At 37.6% G+C, this 21,961-nt stretch overlaps 2 protein-coding genes across 2 annotated transcripts; both read right to left on the bottom strand.

Moving 5' to 3' along the window:
* Positions 1 to 2,825: 2,825 nt before the first annotated feature.
* Positions 2,826 to 9,769, bottom strand: LOC134619360 (N-fatty-acyl-amino acid synthase/hydrolase PM20D1.2-like). The gene is made up of 13 exons (XM_063465150.1): positions 9,494 to 9,769; positions 9,326 to 9,412; positions 5,423 to 5,658; positions 5,250 to 5,336; positions 5,022 to 5,155; positions 4,818 to 4,937; positions 4,603 to 4,678; positions 4,461 to 4,522; positions 4,289 to 4,367; positions 4,118 to 4,189; positions 3,860 to 4,025; positions 3,673 to 3,772; positions 2,826 to 3,455 (listed from the first exon to the last, which is right to left on the bottom strand). The coding sequence occupies exons 1-13, from the start codon at positions 9,711 to 9,713 to the stop codon at positions 3,326 to 3,328; spliced, it is 1,569 nt and encodes a 522-aa protein (XP_063321220.1). The 5' UTR covers positions 9,714 to 9,769; the 3' UTR covers positions 2,826 to 3,325.
* A 206-nt stretch (positions 9,770 to 9,975) lies between these two features.
* On the bottom strand, positions 9,976 to 21,658 carry LOC134619361 (lamina-associated polypeptide 2, isoforms beta/delta/epsilon/gamma-like). The gene is made up of 7 exons (XM_063465152.1): positions 21,551 to 21,658; positions 14,761 to 14,887; positions 12,741 to 12,849; positions 12,453 to 12,596; positions 12,314 to 12,366; positions 10,691 to 10,764; positions 9,976 to 10,534 (listed from the first exon to the last, which is right to left on the bottom strand). Exons 3-7 carry the CDS (start codon positions 12,820 to 12,822, stop codon positions 10,255 to 10,257), a joined length of 633 nt encoding a protein of 210 aa, XP_063321222.1. The 5' UTR covers positions 12,823 to 12,849; positions 14,761 to 14,887; positions 21,551 to 21,658; the 3' UTR covers positions 9,976 to 10,254.
* Positions 21,659 to 21,961: the final 303 nt, after the last annotated feature.

Below are 21,961 nucleotides of genomic sequence, written 5' to 3'. Positions count from 1 at the left end.
TCCAGCATCACTTCTTTAGTGACAAGACCACAATGGCAAAATAATCACATAGAAAACCACATTCAGTTTAACTAATAATAATTATTATTAGTAGTAGTAGTAGTAGTAGTAGTATAACTTTATAGCTATTGTTTCTACAGATCTTCCTCCACTTCCAACTGCTCACACCAACCTGAATCAGGAGACATCAACAAATAAGGATCACATTTTGCCCCATCAATCACTACTACAACCACTGACAACTTCTGTGCTACAGAAATTGGTGGGCTATATGCCAAACCTGACGCTCCAGGTTCTTTTTACAGCTGTGCCAATGGCATCACATGGATCCAAAACTGCCCAGCTAATTTAGTCTTTCAAGACTGTTGTAAGTGCTGTGACAGGCCGTAGAGACTATTCTGTATTTTGATTTACAAACAATCCCTGCCTTTATGGAAAAATACTGTCTTTGCATTTCCTTCGGTAACACTGATAGTGGAGATTCGATACTTGCAGTTTTAATTCATTCTTGTGATCTCCACATTGTATTTACTTACATTATTTATGAACATTACGCAACATCTAATCCAACTGGCATTACAATTATAACGGATCTGATTCTAAAAAGAATATGCACATTTATAACATCCAGAGACATCTTTGTAATACATCATTTTCCATCACAAAGTACAGTTATGTGCAACAGTTTAAGGCAGGTGAGGAAAAAATGCTGTAAACAAAGAATGCTTTCAAAAATGGAAGTGTTAATCATTTATTTTCATCAATCAACAAATTGCAGTGAATGAACAAAGGAGAAATCTAAATCAAATCAATATTTGGATTGACCTCCCTTTGCCTTCAAAGCAGCATCAATTCTTCTAGGTACACTTGCACACAGTTTTTATAGGAACTCAGCTGGTAGGTTGTTCCAAACATCTTGGAGAACTAACCACAGATCTTCTGTGGATATAGGCTTCCTCACATCCTTCTGTCTCTTCATGTAATCCCAGACACATTGATGATGTTGAGATCAGGGCTCTGTGGGGGCCATACCATCACATCCAGTACTTCTTGTTCTTCTTTATGCTGAAGATAGTTCTTAATGATTTTGGCTGTATATTTGGGGTCGTTGTCCTGCTGCAGAATACATATGGGGCCAATAAACAATCATTTATATTTGTGAAAGCATTCTTTGTTTACAGCATTGTTTTTCTCACCTGCCTAAAACTTTTGGACAGTACTGTATTTAGGAAAAAAGGCTGTATAAAAGGAGACACAAATGAAATTTGCTAGTGACGGAATCTGCAATCTCACACTGAAATCTATAAAAAAAGAAATCTATATGCACAAAAACAACAAATGATATAAGCCTGCAATGTACTGCACAATCAGCAGAACCAACACTAGTTCAAAATCCTCAGAGGAGATATCAGTGGCAATTGTTCTGAATTTGGGGTTACAGCTTGTTTTTATGGGTCAGTATAATATTATGCCACATTTGGACAGTTTTGATCATTTAAGCACAAATGCATGTCCTTCATCTGAATTTTATTGTTTTGAGGTTTGGCCTTGTGTGACCTAATCCAGGTTTGGCAACATATGAAATAAAATATTATTCATTATAATTATTATAATTAGATTATTCATTTGAGGATGCTAACTATGAAGGAAGACCCACTGTTTCTGTGTAGAAAATATTAAAAAATAATTGGTTTTGGTCGCTGGAAACGTGTATACATTTGTAAAAATAAATGAAATTTTAATAAGATATGTGAAACACAAAGGAGTGACTTTGGGTTTCACTTTGGGTTGACTTTTAAGTCAGAACAAATATTTTAGTTGAACAGAATAAGAAAAACTACAACAGAGTACATTCTGCTGGCTCATCAATAAAACAAAATCAAAGCTTTTGGACGAAAAGTTGAAAAGTACTTAGTTTTGATGACCAAAATGATTTTGACATTTGTTATATGACTGGTTTAGACAAAGCTCATTACTTATTTTTTACAATTTAAAATATAAATTAAATAAAAATAAAATTTTCAAAATGAAAAATTCAGAATCTTTTTTTTGAAATTGAAGTGTCGATTGAGCAGTCTGACAAATGTTTTCAAAGTAATTAAATAAATTGAATTTGCATATAAGAGTTTTAATTTGCAAGATCTTTTTTTTATTAAAAATGTAAAAACTCATGTATCAAATAGGATACACTGGGCCTTGAGGGAATAACCATCACATCCGCTTTGAAATCTAAGTAAAAATCTGCAATTACTAATGACCTTCACTTCAAGCATCTTAAGATTTTATTTTAAGATTTCATGTTTTGGCTGCTGTGTTAATGCATTTTAATTTTTAAGGTCATTACGTTCCATCTGTGAAAGGTAATACGCAAATTTGTGCAAAACCACTTCTCTGTCATTTGCTCTAATTAATAACTCTTTTCTTGTCTTCTTTACTCTACATTAAAGCTATTTTTATTACACATAAAAGATTTCTACCTGGATAAAACTGTCACATTTTCAGCAATGTTACTTATTCTAAACCTATTGTAAAATTGCTCATATGTACTGTATATAGCACACGTTTAAAAAGGATTTTCATTTTGTGTTTCATCAGAAATAATTATGGGAAAATTCTGTTAGGTCAAAGTAACTGTGATTCAGACTCATCTGAGATTTTTAGTACATGCAAGTATGGAATCATTTTGAAAATCCTAGGTGACACAACACTCGGGCTGATGACAACACTTGATCCTCCTTTGTTATGGCTGAGGGGTAATTAAAAATAAAATTGTGCACAGATTCAATCACATTTACAAATCTGGAATCATTTTAATGAGTCAGCCAGTAAAACACAGCATTCTTTGAGCATTAAGTCCAGTATTTTATTTAAGTTAAGCATCCCTGTAGGTAGTGCTGTCATTAGTACCATTCATTATGAGCGGTCCAAATCAAAAAGCCATAAGATGTATCTTTATGACTGCACTACTATCAGTGTCCCACAATAAAAAATATATAATAATTGGTTAATTAAATCATATCATACCACCATAGAGTTCAGAAAAAAAATAGTACATCAGTCTGCATAGAGCACCAAAACTTAATCTTGAATGCAAAATTCTAGATAGCCAATTCACAGTGATTTTACTGCAGAAAGGTCAGTGCTCCATCTACTCACATATCACTGAAAAGAGTCAGTAGTCCACATAAAAGATAAAAGTACATCCCACTTTGAAATTAGCAAAATTGTAGTTTCTGATTCTATAATGCAAAAGTTATTTAGTGCAATATCAATGCATTTTGTATGCTATTCATGTGTTTATCTTATCACCAATGTTGTCAATTGCTTAGAGTTCATGGACAGAGCTGTGGGGCTCAGGGAGCTTCCTAACATCACAGTTCTGGATCAAATTGAAGTAAAAAACAATCATCTCCTCGTAGTTCTTAGTGGAAATCCTTTCATTGATGCCATGGAATCTGAGAAACAAAAAAAAGGATTCATGGTACCTGGAACAAGAAAGTATTTTATATATTTCCCTCTTCTATTCATGCTGCATGATCTGTTTCTAAAGTTGAGAAATAATCACTGCACGTGGAATTCTTCTTACTGTATTTGTTCAATTTTAAATTGAGGTCTGCAGACATTTTTGGTCAAAATATATTTTGACAGTAATAAAAACTGCTGAATTCTCACCTCTCAGGGTCACCTGGCTTAAACCAAGCCGGGGAAAAGCGATAAATATTTTTGGTCAGGTCGACGAAGTGTCGACTGTCTGTGTTTCCAATACAGATACCTGCACATTTAAATATGATATTAAATTATTTATAATGTCCTGAAAGATGCTTTAAAATGCTTCCATACAAATCTGTATGAACTCTACCTGGAGCAACTGTAACTGTTGGAAACAAGTCCAACACCGTTTTCTTAATAATTTGGAAGCCAAAGACCTTCTCATCAGCACCGCTGATGGGTAGAGGGTCAAATCCATCAACAAGTTCTACCTTCACTCGCTGGTCGCCCACCGTATCCTTGATGATGTCCAGTACCTAAAAAAGACAGCACACATCTCATATTCATGTCAAAGTGTACATAGTAAGGCATTCATTCTCAAAAAGCAGAATAAAATTTCAAACTCTACCTCTTGTACCGACTGCGCTGAGTGAATTCGTAGATTTACATAAGCTTCAGCAAGGGAAGGAATAACATTTATCTGCAGTGGGAGGGAGATATTGAATTTTTACAAAGAAAAGTAACAGGCTTAAAATCTTACTTCTTGTGAATTACATTCAATTTAAAATAATCACTGCACCTTTACTCCTGCATTAAAAAAGGTGACTGCTGTGGTAGTCCTTACAAATGCATTAGATATTGGTTTTCTTTCAAGTATCCTGAAACATAAAAACTGGTCTATTTCACTGGAACCAATCACAAGAAAACATGACATTTGAATTTATATATAAATGATATTTAGTAGTTATTACCTGCTAAGGAGCGGAGAGAAGAGCCACAAATTCGACATTATGAACTTTAGTGGGAAACTGAACTGAAGGCAAAGAATTTGTAGTTAGTAAAGAATGAGTACAGGAGTATACTACTAGTAAAGAAGTACTTAGATTACCCTACCTTGTGGGCCAGATGCTCAAAAGTGTCACCTTCAGGGCCGTAACCAAATAACCTTGGCATTGGGTTGTCCTCTAGTCTGAGGAAGCAGGATCACAGTTAAATCTTTTATACTAGCTTTTTAAACACGGTGTAGTAAAATTATGGAAGGCAGTGAAACATATGAACAGAGAAGCTAAACAGAACTCATTACAGTTTAAAAACAATGTTCCTCTCACCTTTTGACTGCTGTGGCTAAGATCCCAATGCTAGTTTCCCTGGGAGGCATCGAGGCGTGACCAGGGGCTACAGACACACTAAGCTTTATAGCGGCCTGGCCTTTTTCACTTAACCCAATTCTGCAAATCATAAATCGTACACATACACATAAGACGTGATCAACACAAGTGCACAACACAACACATGTTCAGGCAGGTTCTTACAGAGCAGCAGGTCCTTCAAGACCAGGAATGATTCCATCAGATATAGTCAGGCCCTCGTCCATGACAAACAACAGCTGGACACCACGTTGCTTCAGAACACGCACTATGTTCATCGCTCCATTGAGACCATTGATCTTAAAAAAGAGATTTTGAAGAGCACAGACATTAAAATGTGATATTTCCAATCCCATTTAAGGTTGTAATGTCGTAGTGAAACTGTTAACATACTTCTTCATCATGACCAAGACCGATGTAAAATCCCCTGCGTGGAGCATAGCCCTTTAACAGCAAGTACTCCAGCGCCTGAAGTATTCCCTAGAAGAAATAAATCAGCAGTTTAGCCAAATATACCTCAAGTCTGTTTAAAAGTAAGCTCACACAAAAGTAATATGTTTTCACACCATTAGAGAGTTTTTGTCATCTATGGTTCCTCTGCCGTAGATGAAGCCATCAATCTCCTTTGCAGAAAATGGCGGCGCTTCCCAACCATCTGACTCTGAAGCAGGTACTACATCAATGTGGGCCAGCAGCATGTATGGAACCAGTTCAGGCTGTGATCCTTTCACCCAAAACAAGTGGCTGTAGTTTGCCACCAATTCATGATGAACCAAGCTAGAAGAGAAAACTCTAGGGAAGGCTGACAAAAACAAAACAAGCTGAAAGAGCAATTCTTTTCTTAAATTCATCATCTATTGCTTTAATTAATTGCAGCTCTGCAAGATCCCTCTGCTCAAGAAGGCACATGTGCAGGCCCGTCCCTATTTCGCCAGCGAACATCTAAATGATTCAGAGGTTTTGAAGAAAGTTCTATTGTCAGATGAAACCAAAGAACCCAAAGAACACCATCTCCATAGACAAGCATGGAAGTGGAAATATTATGCTTTGGGTCTGTTTTTTCTGCTAAGGATACCAGACAACTTCACCACATAGAGTGGCTAATGGACAGGGCCATGTAGCATAAAATCTGGGATAAGAACCTCCTCCCCTAACACACAACACTGAAGATGGTTCATGGATAGGTTTTCCAGCATGACCTAAAACATACTGTAAGGCAACAAAAGAGGTAAATGGTTAAATAAAGAAGCACATTAAGCTTATTGAATTAATTTTTTTTTTAATTGAAATTTTATTTCAGTCAACAACAACAACAGATTATAATCATATGGACTGGCTATGGCACTCTTATGGAGTGCCATAGCCAGTCTCCAGATGTCAACCCTTTAGAAAGTCAGTGGAGGGAGCTGAAACTTCAAGTTGCCAAGTCAGAGTCAACAAAACTAAAAGCTTTAGAGAATTTCTGCAAAGAGAAGTGGGCCAAAATCCCTCCTGAAATGTGTGTAAAACTGGTGATCAACTTCTGTCTCACTTACTTAAAATTAAACTTCCATAAAAACTGGAGACTGTTCATTTCTTTGTAAGTGAGCAAGCTCACATTTTCAGCAGGGGATCAAATAATTATTTCTCTCACTGTACGAACAATAAATGTTTTTGAGAAGTCCCCATACACCAAAGCAAGGAAAACTCTGAAACAGTTAAAGACAACAAGCTGTGATTGTAATGAAGTGTTTCAGCAAATATAATTTTCCCCCTGTTAACATACATTAGGCTTTTTCAGTTGCTTAGTAACAATCCAATTTATAAAATAAAACATACTGAGAAATGGCTGCTATGTTTATTCTTATAACCGCAGTTAAATGTCTCCCACTTTGTCAGGGATGTTTGGAAAGAAGGGTGAATGTAATGTAATGCATGCATTATCCTTATTGTGAATGAAAATGAACAAGTGAAGATCATGTATCAATTTCTGCATTTGTTAAACATAAGGACTTTTATTTGTTTTCAATTGTTTTTAAGCAGAGTCAGCTTCTTTTCTTGAATTGGAAGAATCTGTTCTCATGGCACACCTGCAGCAGGTATACATAGGCATCATATTACCAAAATACACTATATTGGCAAAGTCAAAAATCAACTGTCCAAATCATTGAATACAGGTCTTCCAACCTGAGACTACACTAATGGAAAGAAGGACGCCTTGGACTAATGAGTGTCAGAACAACTATCCAGGATGAAACAACAACAAACAATCCATGAGTACATCAGGAAGAGGGCCACTCTTTTGTTGGGACTGCTCTGTCTCTTGCTGCACTTGTCCATGGCTTGTGCTAGCAACAGCAGCCTCTTGTGACTGCAAGGACATTATATTAGTTGTTGCTAGTACAACTGTTGATGGTGCAACTGCTAACATGTTGACTAATTTGACACATTTTAGTGCATCTGTTTTTTTAGCTGCAAAGGGTGGGTCAGCATAATATTAAACTCTATGGAACAAGAATGGGATGTAACTCAGTTACTATTAGTGTGAAGGCAGACAAGCAAATAGGGGAGACCGGGGATAGTTGTAACGTGGGTCAGTTGTAACACTTCCAATTTCTGCAATCAGGGCTAAGTTTCAAATGATGTGACTCATCCTGTGCATGCCCAATTCAGTTCTGCTATCACATGTGAAAAATCAGCACGTTTTGTCAAACACAGACAATTTAACACGAAAAAAAGTCATTTGTATGCCAAAAAGTAAGTTTATCTACTTTATTTCAATTTCTAATAGCATTATCTGCTTTGCAGTTAAACTCATCAAACTTAAATTATGTTATTTGTATGTCTACGGGGATATATTCTGTGTAGGTCTTTAGTGCTAATGTTTTAGCCGTTGGCTGTAATCTTAGCTAGTTCACGGCTATAGGAGTCTGGGTCAGTTGTAACAGCAACAGTCTGTGTTAGTTGTAACAATAATGCAGATGTTACAACTTACCACACTATTACTTTAACTTATATTAAACAAGTTGGGGCAACAACATTAGCAGAGAGAGGTTCACTGGTTGCCTTTGTATATGCGGTTAATGCCATTGGCAACACAATTCCTCCACTGTTTGTGTTCCCACACATACATTATGCAGACCACTGTGTCAGAGATGGACCAGTAGGAAGTATTGGTAGTGGAAATAAATCAGGATGGGTGCAAGAAACAGATTTCCTCATCTTTCTGAAGCACTTTGCAAACCACACCAAGGTAAGCCATGATAAAAAGTAATGGAATTGCGATGCTGGTGAACAACTACATTTTTTAGCTTCATTGTTATGTTCAAAATTGGTGCAAGAGTTGTAGGTTATAATGCCCACTGAGCCAATGAGGCCAAACTCAAGGAAGACCAACCAAAATTAATGAAATATTCAGTTGCAGAAAATTCCATAATTTGTCTTTTTTTGGGGGGTTGGAATATGTTCAAAAGCTAGATTTCTGCATTCTGTCACACACACATAGCTACATACATGGCTCTAAGTGCATTCATGTGTTGAATAAACAAAGATTACATGTTAATGTTTTGTCAGTACCCTTATTTCATTGTGTTACATTTCACCCCAGGACATGTTACAACTAACCCAGACTATGGGGTTAATTGTAACATTTCACTCTTTGTGTTTGAGACCATACCATGCAATGGGTAATTGTGCTGCAGAGAAAATAGCTGCACTATTTAATAGCAGAGACATGTAAATACTTTGCATTACATTTTGAATCCACTACCTTAAAAGAGCTCCAAGCTACAGACAGAAATGTCAAAAATGTTACAACTATCCCCGGTCTCCCCTACTTTTGGCAATATTGTGTATCAAGGCACTGAAAGATACTGTTCCAAATAAATAGTAAAATATTAGATAAAACAGTGAATTGTGTGTCACTGACAAAGGCATCAATTAAGTATTTTACAGTGGAATTGAGGGTTACATTGTGGTTATATGGGTTTCACTAACCAGCTGCCAAAAAAGTGCCATGAACTGTTGTGTAACGTGCTGCTTAATGATGGCGGCACTCCTGCTAATGATGATGATTATTTTTAAGCTTTCTGGAAGTTTACCTGTCATCGGATTTGTTCTACACTCCAATGAAGACTAGAATAAGCAGGTAAAACGCACCAAAACCTCAGGTCATGTGACTTGATGTTTTGAACCACGTGCATCTCAATGTAGGTTTCGACATACCTTGGCTCGGCAAAACGTCGAAAGGTCAATTCTGAATAAGGTGTACGGAACAAAGTACATCTGCACAGCAAACACTAACTGCGTCTTTATCCATTTATTAGCGCTACACAAGTTTGACATACAAAAACTACATTAACGTTTAGAGTTTGCTACAACTGACCGATCAAATCATGCGTGCAAGCGTCCACAGCCATCAGTTATATCCACGTTGAGCACATTATATATAAAAGAAAGACACTTTAAGCACGTTTTACTGGCAGGTTTACCTTTTCGGAGGAATCTGTCAAATTCAAGCAGCGCAGTGGTGTTGCTTTCTGTATTTGAGAATGACACGGTGGGGATGCGGATTGCCTCTGGACAAATGGAGACAAATTGTTACCAAACAGAAGTCTCTCTACCTCCATGTACATCCACTACAACACGACTCCGAATACCTTTAAAATTTGCTAGGAGCTCCTCTCTCTGATGGTGGTCAATGACGAGCGATTTGTTATTCGTCTTTTCCCAGTGTGCGAGTTGAAGTCCGGCGTTAACGTCCAGTGAGAAAGTCCTGATAGCCGCTATTGTAAATAACAATAGGACTGTAATAAGCAAGCTGCTAATAATTATCTTTAAAAACTTAAATATTCTTAACTTTGAACCCGACTCAGTCATTGTAGCAGTTGTGTTTACCCCGGAACTCGTCGACTTGACTGTGACTGTAGGCTGAATTTGCATTAGAGCCACCCGCTGCCAGACACAGACAGTCACGCCTACATTATGTAGAGAGCAGTTTTAAGAGCTTATTTCAGTTTTCGTTAAATAACCATCCGGGTGGGGAAAGAATTTACAAAGCTTGTGTGCAATAAAGGCTTGTTTTGCAGTATGAAAAGGCGCTTAGAAATTTTATTGAAGTACATATCAAACATTTAAAAAAAAAAAAAAAAAAAAAGGCATCCAAGTACCGTGACAAGTTCTGTGAAAAGGCAATATTACAATTAGGGTTAAGAAAATAGACAATTTTTAAAATTTGTCCGTTTCGGCATCACTTCTATAGTAACAAGAACAGTGACAATATTATAGAAAACCAAACATACAAACAAAACAACAAAAAGAAAGAAAAAAGTATAACTGGATTTTGCAGTTTGCTTCTGCAAACAATTAAAAGGGGAAACAAAATCTGTCGGTGTTAAAGTAACACTAAATTAAAGCAATGTTAATCCTGTGCATAGTCAACATCTGCGTCCTGTGACTCTGCCTGAACCAGAAGCCTGTCCTCACCGTATGACCAATAGCTTAGACTGTCCTCAACATTAACATAAATAAGGTACAGGACACATGCTACAATTATGAAAACTAAAATCTGTATGTGAATGGGTACAAGATAGCGCTCCACCTCCCGTCTCTGCTGGGTCATGGGACTCACAGGACTGTCAGGGTAGGAATACTGGACAGGTCTCTGTGCGGCACCCTTGATGGGTCTCCGGCGAGTGACGCTGAAAAACAATGGAATACACATCCTTATAATTGAGTCAGAGCACTTATACCATGTGAAAGATGTTTATCTGCCAAACTTTTTTTTTTTTTTAATCTTTTTATTTTATCTCTTATGCAGCAAGTAAGAGTTTCAACAGGGTTTGTGTGGTACTTACTAGATCCCTGTTGGAGTGGTCTTATTGTCTGGAAGGATGTCCTTGAAAGCATCTTTCACAGGTTCCTGGGGAGGCTAGAAAAGACGGTAAAATGAGTGAAATGACAAATGAAACCAGAAACAGTAAAGACAGGAGCCCTGCATTTCAAGTAGAATGGAAAGATGGTGACCATAATGAAAAACAAAAAAGGTTCTGCTCCAAAGTTTGTTTTTAATTAAAAAACATCCCCGTAAATCAGAGTGGGTTGGGAAAGGAAAGACTAACCAGAATATTGACGATGCATGACATTGGTATATGATTTCCAGTTACTAGAGTTTGGTAAAACATTTAAGCAACTGTTAAAGTTAATGTGCCGCTTGAACTTTCTTTGATTTAAAATAAAAATGACATAAATCTATAAAATTCAATCAACACCCCATCAAACATATAGTGCTTGTGTAGTAATTGCATGTGCATCCCATCAAGTGATATGGATCAAAATCCAAATCTTAAGAGCCAGTAAGATGCATATGACACCATTCTCCATTATTGTGAAAAAACCTCTGAAACAATTCAGCCAGCACCAAAGTTTGTGTGTAAAGTGCGACGGAACACCGTAAGCTCTACTGACCCTGTCTGACTGTGCCCAGTTTTCCTGCACACTGGTCCCATTGAATTCGCATGCATTGTCTGTGACAGACCGTAAGCTCGAATTCTCCATCTATTTACAGCAAGAATGTAAACTGAGCAACAGCTCCAGCAGAGATTATGTATAACAAAAATAAAGACTGAATATGGAGCTTTAAATGTGGATCAACTTTCCTCCTCAACCATTTGAGTGATGCTGAAGTATTGAGAAGAAAGTGATGAGTCATCAGTGGACTTTGATCTAGGTAGAACCTGCAAGGTATCATGTTAAAAGCAATAAAACATGATGCATCTCTATATGAATGCCTGACACTGTAAAATAAAAACCATCGAACTGGTACGTTAAGAGGTTCACAAAGCAAAAAAAGACTAAGGAATGCAGAGAATTTCAAATTCATAGGGCGCCTACTAAGACCAGCCTACCGTTGATCCTAATCCTGTGTGGTGATCTGCAGCGGATGTGCTAATAATCTGTGAGCACTGAGATTGACTCCGCTCTGAAGACTTTAACGCATTCCGTGAATTCCAGTTGGAACTAGATTCTGTGTTCCTAGGAGGACAAGGGCGCTTAAAAAGCCAAGCCCATGAAGGGGGGGGGGACAAAAAAACTTTGGTATCACCTAAGAATTCAGTTTGACAGAATGTTCTTGAAATGATATGAAATATCTGCAGTAATTACCAGCCTTGATGAGGGTAAAAAGCACTGTGGGTAAAAAATGTGATTCTGAAAAGTTAAAGAAAATAAGAGAAAACATCAAAAGTTACAATTCAAATGCTTTGGCAAAAATCTGAATCCAGTATTAAAACTGCAATGAGTAACCATTAGGTGGCACTAGAGGGAAGTTTTGTGCTGTGATAGAACTGTTTAGTGGCAGTATGATACCCAGCAGATGGCAATAAGTAAGGCCAACTTACTTCCAGATTGTTAAAAAGAGAAAGTTGTTAAAAAAGTGACTTTCATCTAAAAGAACCAAAGTCTCTAAAATAATTCCTCACCTGGCTGCTCTCTTGTTGGGTTTGGTCTGAAGGGTCAGGTTGTTTTTCTGAACCTGTACAAGCCAGAGAAAAATACAACGTTGTGATACGAATAAAGCAAAATCTTATTCAAATAAACCCCAAACATTTCTTGTCATACCCAAGTCTTCATCCTTCTCCTGCTGCTTTTCCTCCTCGTCAGAGTCAGAGTACAGTACAGCTTTGTCTGCTTCATTCAACCTTTCACGTCTGTCAGACTGCAGCAGTTTATGGAGTTTCCTTTCATACAAGACCCTAGTGGAGGCTGGCATTAAAACACAGCATGAGACCAATTTGCTCTTAAGGTTTATATAGATCTAAAAACCATCCGAATGTTATGTATAAAGACTTTTTTTCAATGGAAACAAAAATGAAAAGGTGCTCAAAAAAATCTTTTCATAACCCTCACCAGTTATAGGCCCAGGTTTAACACCATGTTTGCGTAGTGTGGCCTTGAGGTCCTCATCAGTCAGACAACTTGGAACAGGCATCTCTGCATCCTCTGGATCTTTCTTGTCCTAACAAAGACAAGATTTGCTCGACTTAAAGTGATAACAGCTGTGAGTTAAATGCCAGGAAATAAAACAGCTGGAGGCTGTCATTTATGGATCCGTTCAGTCTTCTAATCATGTTATAAGTCATTTGCTTTCATGTTTAGATATGATAGAAAAAAAAAGAAAAAAAAAAAGGTAAACCACACACAACAACAAAGAGCTATAAAGATTTTAAATTTTATTCACACTAAAGCCAAATAAAGTTACTTTGTTGTACCCCACCAAACCCTAGCATTCTTGGCATTTGAAGATGGTTGCTGGTTCTTGCATGCAACTGAAAAGTAATATAAAATAAATATAATATACAAATTAAAAAAAAAAAAATTCTGATACATAATATAAAATACCAAATAAGAAAAAAAAAACCCTTTGGCAAATCTGTTTTCTATTACGATACAAACACACAAAATGACAGGACAAATTAGTATTAGTCCCCCTTGTTGTTTAAATGTAAAGTAGGATCTTCAAAAGAGCTCTTACTAGAAAAAAAAAAGTATAAACTTAGGTTGCAACTCATAATTCACATTCGGGGGGGGGGGACCAAGGAAACGTCACACATTTACCATTTCTCAGTTTAAACGCCTATTCACTTTATCTTGCAGTTTCTAAAGGTGAAACTGACACAATGTTGCGCTTAGTTTTGATAGTTTACCCAAAACATGAAGTCTTTCCAGACAAGCGCCAGCGTTCCCCTTCATAACAGAGCTAGATGAGCGTGACAGGTGCGCACACGACTGTAATGGTAGCCTCCATTACAGAAACATCTCATGTAACATATACCAACTGTACAGCTGGTGGTTTAAGTGCTTGAAGTCCTCAAGTGTGCAACAGCAAGAGGGCTGTTGGGAAGCAATGGTCCAGAGCTCCACACCTCCAAAGCACACAGCTGCTGAACTTGCGCTGCTGCGGTGTGAAAGAATTAGTACTGGCAACGTCTGGCATTATTGATACCAATTTAATGTATGGACATCAGTTGTGACGGCCGATACTAAACAGCCGTTGCACAGAGCAAATACTTTGCCACTGTCACTCATTAAGTTCGTCTCTACTTCGAAAGAGTCTATAGTAGAAAACCATGTAGCCACCAAATATGAACTCACATCTCCTGCACGGTCCTCCTCGTCGCTGGAGAAATCCGCCGCGTTTTTCTGATCAATGTGTTTGAGGTGCAGCTCCAAATACACTGCCTTTTTGCTCGCTGCAGGTGGCAGCGCGACGTTATGAGCGACTAAATCCGACTTTAGACGAGATTTAGAGAGATGAGCGGGGTCCTCCACAAACGGCATTTCACAAGACAACAGCAGAATATGAGAAAACAATACTGTTCGATGTCCTCGGTGGAACTGCGAAGAAAGCCTTCTACTGTAATCAGACTAGATTGAGAACAGCTGCAGTCCGAGACTTGATTGGCAGCAAGAAACTTAGCGTTACATACAGGAGACCAGTATCCAGGCTCGTTGTGAATTTATATATGTTTCAGCTGCATGTAATGTCTGTTTGTTAAACTAAGTAGAAAACTGAAAATGCAGTCCAGACTTTGCAGTACAAGTTTGAGCTAGAATATTAGTTAGAAAGCAAAAGATTTTTATTGTAATTTTACTTTAAAGCTAAAACTATTAATTTCTAAAAATATTTCCATCTAAATGGAAGTCTGTTTATTAAAATTAGAGCTGGTGGAGACATACTGCCATTAAAAAGGAAAAGCACAAGCGTTTTTGATTTGTATATTTTAAGTTCCCTATTGTGATGGATACAGCCATTGACATTTAGAGGTTTCTACTATGATGAGTTAATTTTTTTTTCCAGTGAGTAAAGACTGATTCTCATTATGAATTTAAAGATGTATACAGCAGTTTCAGCAAAATAATCACATACCTTTGATTTCCAGGTGTGACCCACACTTTGGTTGCTGCTGGCACTGTGATATATGCTGCTGCAGCAGCATTTTGACAGGAGTGATGCATTCAGGCCGTTGAATTGGTGAGTACTTATTTACTGACACCTGTGAGCAGATGAAGAACAAAAGGAAAAACACTGGTTCAGGTGATTATCTGTTAAGCAGGGAATCTAATATGTCAGCAGACATAGGTTTGTTTTTTTTGGAGTGACATTGGATGTGTCAGAAAAAGACTTCAACATAAAAAAAAAACCCTAATTACATATAGAGGGAAGTGCTGTTCTTATTATTCACCATTTCTAGAAAAACAACATTCAATACTGCACATAAAAATGTGAACTGGTGTTTTTATTGCAAATTGTTGTTTTTATGAGTTTTTTTGTTTGTTTTTTGCTTTAGGTGTTGGAAAAATAATAGCAAAAATTAAAAAAATTAAAACAAAAAATGAAACAACATAAGTATGACATTAGTTCCATTGTAAGATGGTCAAAAAACTTGTTTCAGTCAAAGTCACATGAACCCATTACTGTGTTTTCTGAATCTGCATTTTGGATAAGACAGCTTAGATCGATTTTATTATTTGTTGTTTTCACTTGTTTTTAGTTACTTTTGTGACATTTACAATTAACCATCTCCCATATTGTACAATCTGACAATATATAACAGCTGTTGCTCTCCCACAAGTCCAGTGTCTGCAGAAATGTAGACTATAATATAATTCACAGAATGCATCATATTTGCGTGATCAGACCTGTTTCCAGCAGTTTAACAGTAATAATAATATATATATACTTGCGCTATTTGCAATGTTGTCATAACCTTGAGGATTTTTCCACATAATGCAATTTACCAGCAAAGATAAATTCATTATCACTGTTGCATCAAGGCATGAGCTCATTGTCAAGGGTGCTAATCTCAATAATAGAGTTCACTTCACTGATTAACTCATATCTGATGTATTTCCATATTGTTGGGGTACAACAACAAGATGAAAATATCAACATCTCCTCCCAGCACTGAAGATAAAAGTATTATCACTATGGTGATTATTCTCCAGGCCTGTCAGCATATAGGCATATCTATTCCCTATCACAAATTTTAATGTTTAGCTGCTGTTTAGGTGTAGTTCAGTTCACTCTGTGCTGACTTCTGACATAACAATCAGGTCTTGTTTAGCATACGACTGTGTTTTAAGCTCCTGTAACTTCTGATTTAGCTGAACTGGTTCTAAATGCAGCTAAGCTGGTCAGAAGCTGAAACACAAACTGAGCTCTCAGATAGGATTAGTCTCTGTGTCCATGATTCCTTGTCTTGCCTTCAGCCTCGCACTACAAACCACTATAGATTACTAACCTGCAGAGTAATAAGAGAGATCGTTGCAAATGAATTTAATTCATTTGTTTCAGGTGCAATCAATTTTAAACAGCATCTCTATTGGAATGGAGTTGTTAACTCTTCCTCTTCTTGTTTAGATGCATAGGATGCGTACATACACTCATCGGCCACTTCATCTGGTGCACCTTGCAGGTACTGGGTAGGACCTGCTTTTGCCTTCAAACTGCCCAAATTCTTCATTGCTTAGATTCAACAAGATGTTAGGGGCCCAATGTGTGCCAAGAAAATCCTCCACACCATTGTGGCACCACTAGCCTGAACCATTGATACAAAGTAGGTTGGATCCATGTTTTCATGTTGTTTCTGACCCTATCATCTAGATGTTGCAGCAGAAATGGAGACTCATCAAACCAGGCAATATTCTTCCTAACTTCTATTACATATTTTATTGACCCCATGCAAGCTGTAGCCTTAGTTTCCTCTTCTTAACTGACAGGTGGTCTTGAGTTGCTGTAACTCATCTGCCTCATGGTTTGATGTGTTGTGCATTTAGACGCACCCTTCTGCTTACCTTGGCAGTAACAAGTGAATATTTGAGTTACTGTTGCTTTAATGTTAGTTCAAAGATTCTGGCCATTCTCAAAAAGCCTTTTTTTCTTTTCTTTTCCTTTCTTTTCTTTTTTTCTTTTTTTAAGAGGACTGCAGCACTGTGGATATTTTCTCTTTTTCAGAACATTCTCTGTAAACCCAGGTGATGGTTGTTTGGAAAATGCCAGCAGATCAGCAGCTGAAATAGTGAAAGCCATCTGGCACCAACAACTATGACATGTTCAAAGTCTCTTACTGTAAATCACCTTTCTTCCCCATTCTGATGCTCAGTTTGAACTTCAGTGGGTTTACTTGACCATGTCTACATGCCTAAATGCATTGAATTGGTTATATGTGATTAGCCGATTAGATATGAGCAGGTATACGTAATAAATTGGCTGGTGAAATGTATTTAGGAATTTATATACTCAGAAATTACATTGTCCTATTTGATATTGTTGCATATAGTGACATGCTGTTTGGCTAATAAGCTGGTATAATATCTTAAAGTCTGACTTGAAATAAACTGAGTGTCAGAGCAACAAGATACATCGTGACCAGAATGCAACGTCATGCCCATTAAAGTGTCCACGGATAAAGCAAAACTGATCACCTGAACAACACAAGCGTTATTTTATTCATATTAGCTCAAACATATGTAACTGCATAACTTCACTATATTGATCCGTGAATGCAAACATTACAGAAAATAACTGTTGAACTGTTGCTTATTGCCAATAATTTGCACCATTTTAGATCAGTTCAGTTAAAGTTATGAACCTGTATGCTGTTTTATGTCAATCCGCAGTGCTGCACTTGGCCAGTTGCTTTTGTGACTGACTCAGAGGAAACCATAAAGGCCATTGTGTTAAAACTGGTGAAATGTTGCTATAGCAATCATCTCTGTTTGTCTTCAGAAATCACTTAATTTTGTGGTTTTTAAATATCAAAGCCTAAAAGATTTTTTTAATGTACACAAAAAGTCTTCAGATAAGATTCAAGAAGACCAATTATGGATATATCAAAGTCACGAGATATTCATCAGGGAGTTATTGTGGTCAAAAGGTCAAATGCTTTTTGAATCCTTTTGAAAAATCTAGTTAAAACGAGACAGCAGGCAAACCACAGCAATTCACATGTGAAGCACTTGATAAAAGTGCTGTGATTGTTCAGTTAGCTGAAGTACAAACCATCTACTCGTGACATGAGTTTTGTCACTGATCATTGCCAGCTCCTCTAATTTTTTTATATATTTTAAAGTGAGAACATTAAAACAATCGACCCTAGAACTAAATCAAGCCAAAGCCACTAAAACATTCAACATTCACAAATGTCATTTTATGCTACTTTTTGATTTACTTTTAATCCAATTTGTTTTTATTTATTAATTACCCAATGACCACCACTGTTATTATTTCACTGGTCACTAGAAAACAATAGAAAACAAAGAACTAAGCAAACCTGGAAAGGAAATATTTCTTCTTTTTTTAAAGTGACATAACATAAACCCAAACGCAAGCTCAGGAACTAAATCATTAGAAGACGGTACTTGGTTGGAAGAGCTGGAGGCAAAAGGTCCTTTTGGCTCAAAGGGCTCTGGAGACTCCCTGAGGGTAAATACCCACTGAAGGGCTGCCTTGTGAACTACACCCCTTTTAAAGACTTTTTTTTTTTTTTTAATGAATTCACATCAACAGCAGGCATGCTAAAGTGACTTTATAGTCAGTCAGCAGTTGGTATGAGTCAAAATATTTTTTGTTTCCTTCACTGTGTATTTTCTTTTTCGTTTTTAAATGCCAGTTGTTGTTGCTGCATTCATGAATGCACTTACAAGTCTTGACCAATCGCTGTTAAACCTATGTTACTACGTGTCCCTGAAGCAAGATCTAGTACATCTCCTCTTTCATCATTTCAAAAAACAGGGTGTTTCCTCCAAAAATTAAAAGAAATGCCAAAAAAGAGTCTATGCTGAGGCGAATAGGCTTACAAAGATCACAAAGTCCACTTTAAACGGGCAGCTGGCACAGAACATTCCACATTACTGAATTAAACACATCTCTGTATGCAAAGAGTCGTGACTATGACAATAAACCTCCCACTAGAAAACAAAGCTCTTTGTGGATGTTTTGGAAAGGCTGGCAGCAGCAATAAAAGATTTGTTTCATTTCCTTAACCATCTGCTAAGTCGCACATTTTATGAAATCTAGTCAGTCATTTCCCAAAAAACATCCCTAGGAAAATATCTTATGTAAGCTGCAACTCAAACTGACTATATGTGCCCCCCAACTCCAGAAGTTTGATTGAAAAGAGCTTTGTGATCTCGATGCTCCAGGCTACAGCTTTGTTGATGTAATTACAAAAGATTTCAGAGGCAACAAATAGCTGGTCTAAATAAAATGCTACAAACCCAAAGTAACATAAATCATCCCGCATGCTGGGAATACTTTATTTGTAATTTATCATTCCTTAACTAGTTTGAGCTGTATTTGGTTTTTCGGTTTGTTTTGGGGGGTTTTTGTTGGGGGGTTTTTGTACATATGAAAGGAAATCACAATAAAGACACCTGACAAATTCTTTTTTCCAAAAAAACCCCCAAAAATCTTCAAATAGAGTTCCTCAGTTGAAAGTCCACTGTGTATCCAATGGCTTTAAACCCTACATGACATGTTAGAAAGAACTCACATAGGAATAGAAAGCCATAAGACGCATGTGTGGTTTGATTTGGAAGGCAGTAATACACAAACAGTGATTCGGATGCATTCAGAGAACTCATGCATTTAAGGTCCAGAGCTCGAAAACAAAAAGAGAGGAAAAACAAGGGCAGGTTTCAGACAGCATTCAGGATTTAAAACTCACATCCGCATGAATAATTAACTAAAGAAAGTGGAAGTATTCTTCTGAGGCCCAGGGGAGTAAAATGAGACTGTCTTGTGAGTCATTAGACAGTAGAAATTGTATTTTTCACAGCACAGACTCAAATAAATTGACCCCTTGCTGATGTTTGAATCTTACAGCAGTATTCTGCAAGCTCTTCAGTTCCTGAGGGGGTTTGGAGAATAATCTTTGATTAAAAATGCTGTTTTAAATCAATGTCTACAGAGAAAAGGTGCAGTGTTAATCAAAAGGATTTTGTTTCTGAATTCAAAACACATTACATAAACTATATTCTCTAGCAACCCTTGCCTGACTTCATTAAGCACAAATGAGATCATTTCCCAAGCACTGGGCACAAAGCTCTGCAATTTTTAATAATGGCAGAGATTATTTTTCACAAAAATAAAGACAACATTTCCATCCATTTTGTCTAAAATATAAGCCATGATACTGATAGGCTGAGCTTCATTCATTTGTTATATTTCTTTTGATATTCGTTCATACAGCCATGACTCTTGAATCCTAAACAAGTTGCAGAATTTCTGTATACTGAACCGACAGACCAGACTGTTCACCCCAATTTTAAGCACTACTAACTATTGGAAGTGTTCTGGGCCATTTTCAACCTCTCAGTGAGTGGAGACTGAGCACTCAAGCTATGCAGGCCAAATCTGCTCACCCAGATGTCTTCTCAGATTATAGTAGTCTTTATAAAAACATGAAAAAATCTTGTGGACAGAAAGAAAAAGGGCCACTATGGAGGACAGAGGAGGCATTTGTTGACATTGTATCAAGTGTAACTCTGAGGTATTTGAGGCGCAGAGAGGCCAGGTATTTGTCAGTCAGTTTTTCTTGTGCTTTTGCTGTCTCCAACTCAAACAACAAAAGCCCCATTGAGACAGCCTCCTCTTTTTTTTCCTCTAGACAAGCACACAAAGCTTCCTGTACTAGGCTGCAACTGTCCAGTACTGAGACAACCACTTTTAGTTGCCCTTTTATGCACCTGTTTTATGTTTTACAGTACTAGCAAGAGCATAAAATACTTTATAATACATTTTGTCTCATAATTTTTCTGCGTTTGACTTTGCTTTTTATGTGTTCGTAAGGCCAAACTTCCATACAAGGCAACTTTATTCCACAGAGATAACAAAATGAAGCACAAGCACAGCAGGATTTCTTGAGGTTCCAATCATCTGACTGTTTGCACACTTAGATCAATATCTCGCTGGTATTACATATGCTGGATATTCACATGACCTCTGACAGAGAGCATTAGCTACTTATTGGAGGAAAGTGTTTACTCAATCAGCCATTTCCAGGTTCAAAAAAGACCATTGGCACCGAGCTTCAGGGAGCCTGTGCTCATGCATGTCTCAGCATAAATTAGTAAAGCCCCTGTGTCAGTCTCTGTCCAGACGGGAAGGTGAATCTCAGCCACAGGCAGGATTAGCTTTAATCCCTAAACATCGTACATGGTCCTTCTCAGCTGGGAGCCAATTCAGGCAATCATCATTGTCCAGATGTTTTTAAAGGCTTTTGATTACGGCTATGTTTTATCATTTTTAATGCATTTCCCTGTTTTGTAGCAGAGAGGTATGGGCAGTAAGCAAACTTTCTCCAAAATATACAGGTGCAAAGATACAAAAGCACAGCAAACGACTAATATTGAATGAATTGACATCTGGACACTGATTTTGACTGTTTATAAAAGCTGTGGGGGTATGTTATCCTATACTTAATTGTAATTAACCAAAAACACATGCATTTCACTGATAGACAAGACAGCCAAAACATGCTGAAGTACTGCATACAACATATGAAAGCGCTAGAACATTACTGAAGCTGCTTCTTTTCCTCACTGTCAGCCTTGATGAAAACAAACGTCTATTTTGGCCGGCACACTTCTTAAAGTGATGGTGACCTGCATTCATAGTGCCCGATGCATTCCTGCGCTATAAATCTGACTCTTACCTCCTTCTCCCTCTCCTGCGTCCCTCGCTGGACCAAGTATGGCATCCCCTCAGCCTAATACTGTATGGAGAGACAATGGGTAGTGGGGGGGAGGAGTTACTATGTGAGCAGGAGCTAGAGTGGGGAGACAGAGGGAGTAAAAGCAGAATGAAAACTGGGAGAGAGAGAGGGAGAGGAGGGGGGGGGGCGCTCAGGAGGGAGATCGCTCGCTCACAATACTCTCAAAACACGAATGTGATGAAACGTTACATGAATGGCAATTCACCCCCCACACCACCCCCTGCCCCCTGCCCCCCACCACCACCCCCTTCCCACCACTCCTCAAATACGGTAAAAACAGCAATCCAAAATCTGTCCTCATGTGGGAAATGTAAGGAAAAACAAGAGACCGAAAGAGAATGGGTCCTGATT

Source organism: Pelmatolapia mariae, linkage group LG20 (genome assembly GCF_036321145.2).
Source record: "Pelmatolapia mariae isolate MD_Pm_ZW linkage group LG20, Pm_UMD_F_2, whole genome shotgun sequence".
In the NCBI taxonomy this organism is placed as follows: domain Eukaryota; kingdom Metazoa; phylum Chordata; class Actinopteri; order Cichliformes; family Cichlidae; genus Pelmatolapia; species Pelmatolapia mariae.
The sequence above is the reverse complement of the archived record's forward strand: the minus strand, read 5'-3'. Positions and strand labels throughout refer to the sequence as shown.

Excerpts from the sequence above, each read along its gene's own strand:
- LOC134619361 (XM_063465152.1), bottom strand. The coding sequence starts at position 12,822 with ATGCCTGTTCCAAGTTGTCTGACTGATGAGGACCTCAAGGCCACACTA. Across the intron at positions 12,597-12,740 it reads TAAACCTGGGCCTATAACTG|CCTCCACTAGGGTCTTGTAT; the intron begins GTGAGGGTTATG and ends TTTTAATGCCAG. Across the intron at positions 12,367-12,452 it reads GGAGAAGGATGAAGACTTGG|GTTCAGAAAAACAACCTGAC; the intron begins GTATGACAAGAA and ends TGGCTTGTACAG.
- LOC134619360 (XM_063465150.1), bottom strand. The coding sequence starts at position 9,713 with ATGACTGAGTCGGGTTCAAAGTTAAGAATATTTAAGTTTTTAAAGATA. Across the intron at positions 4,026-4,117 it reads CAGCGCAGTCGGTACAAGAG|GTACTGGACATCATCAAGGA; the intron begins GTAGAGTTTGAA and ends TGTCTTTTTTAG. Across the intron at positions 3,456-3,672 it reads AAGCCAGGTGACCCTGAGAG|ATTCCATGGCATCAATGAAA; the intron begins GTGAGAATTCAG and ends TTTGTTTCTCAG.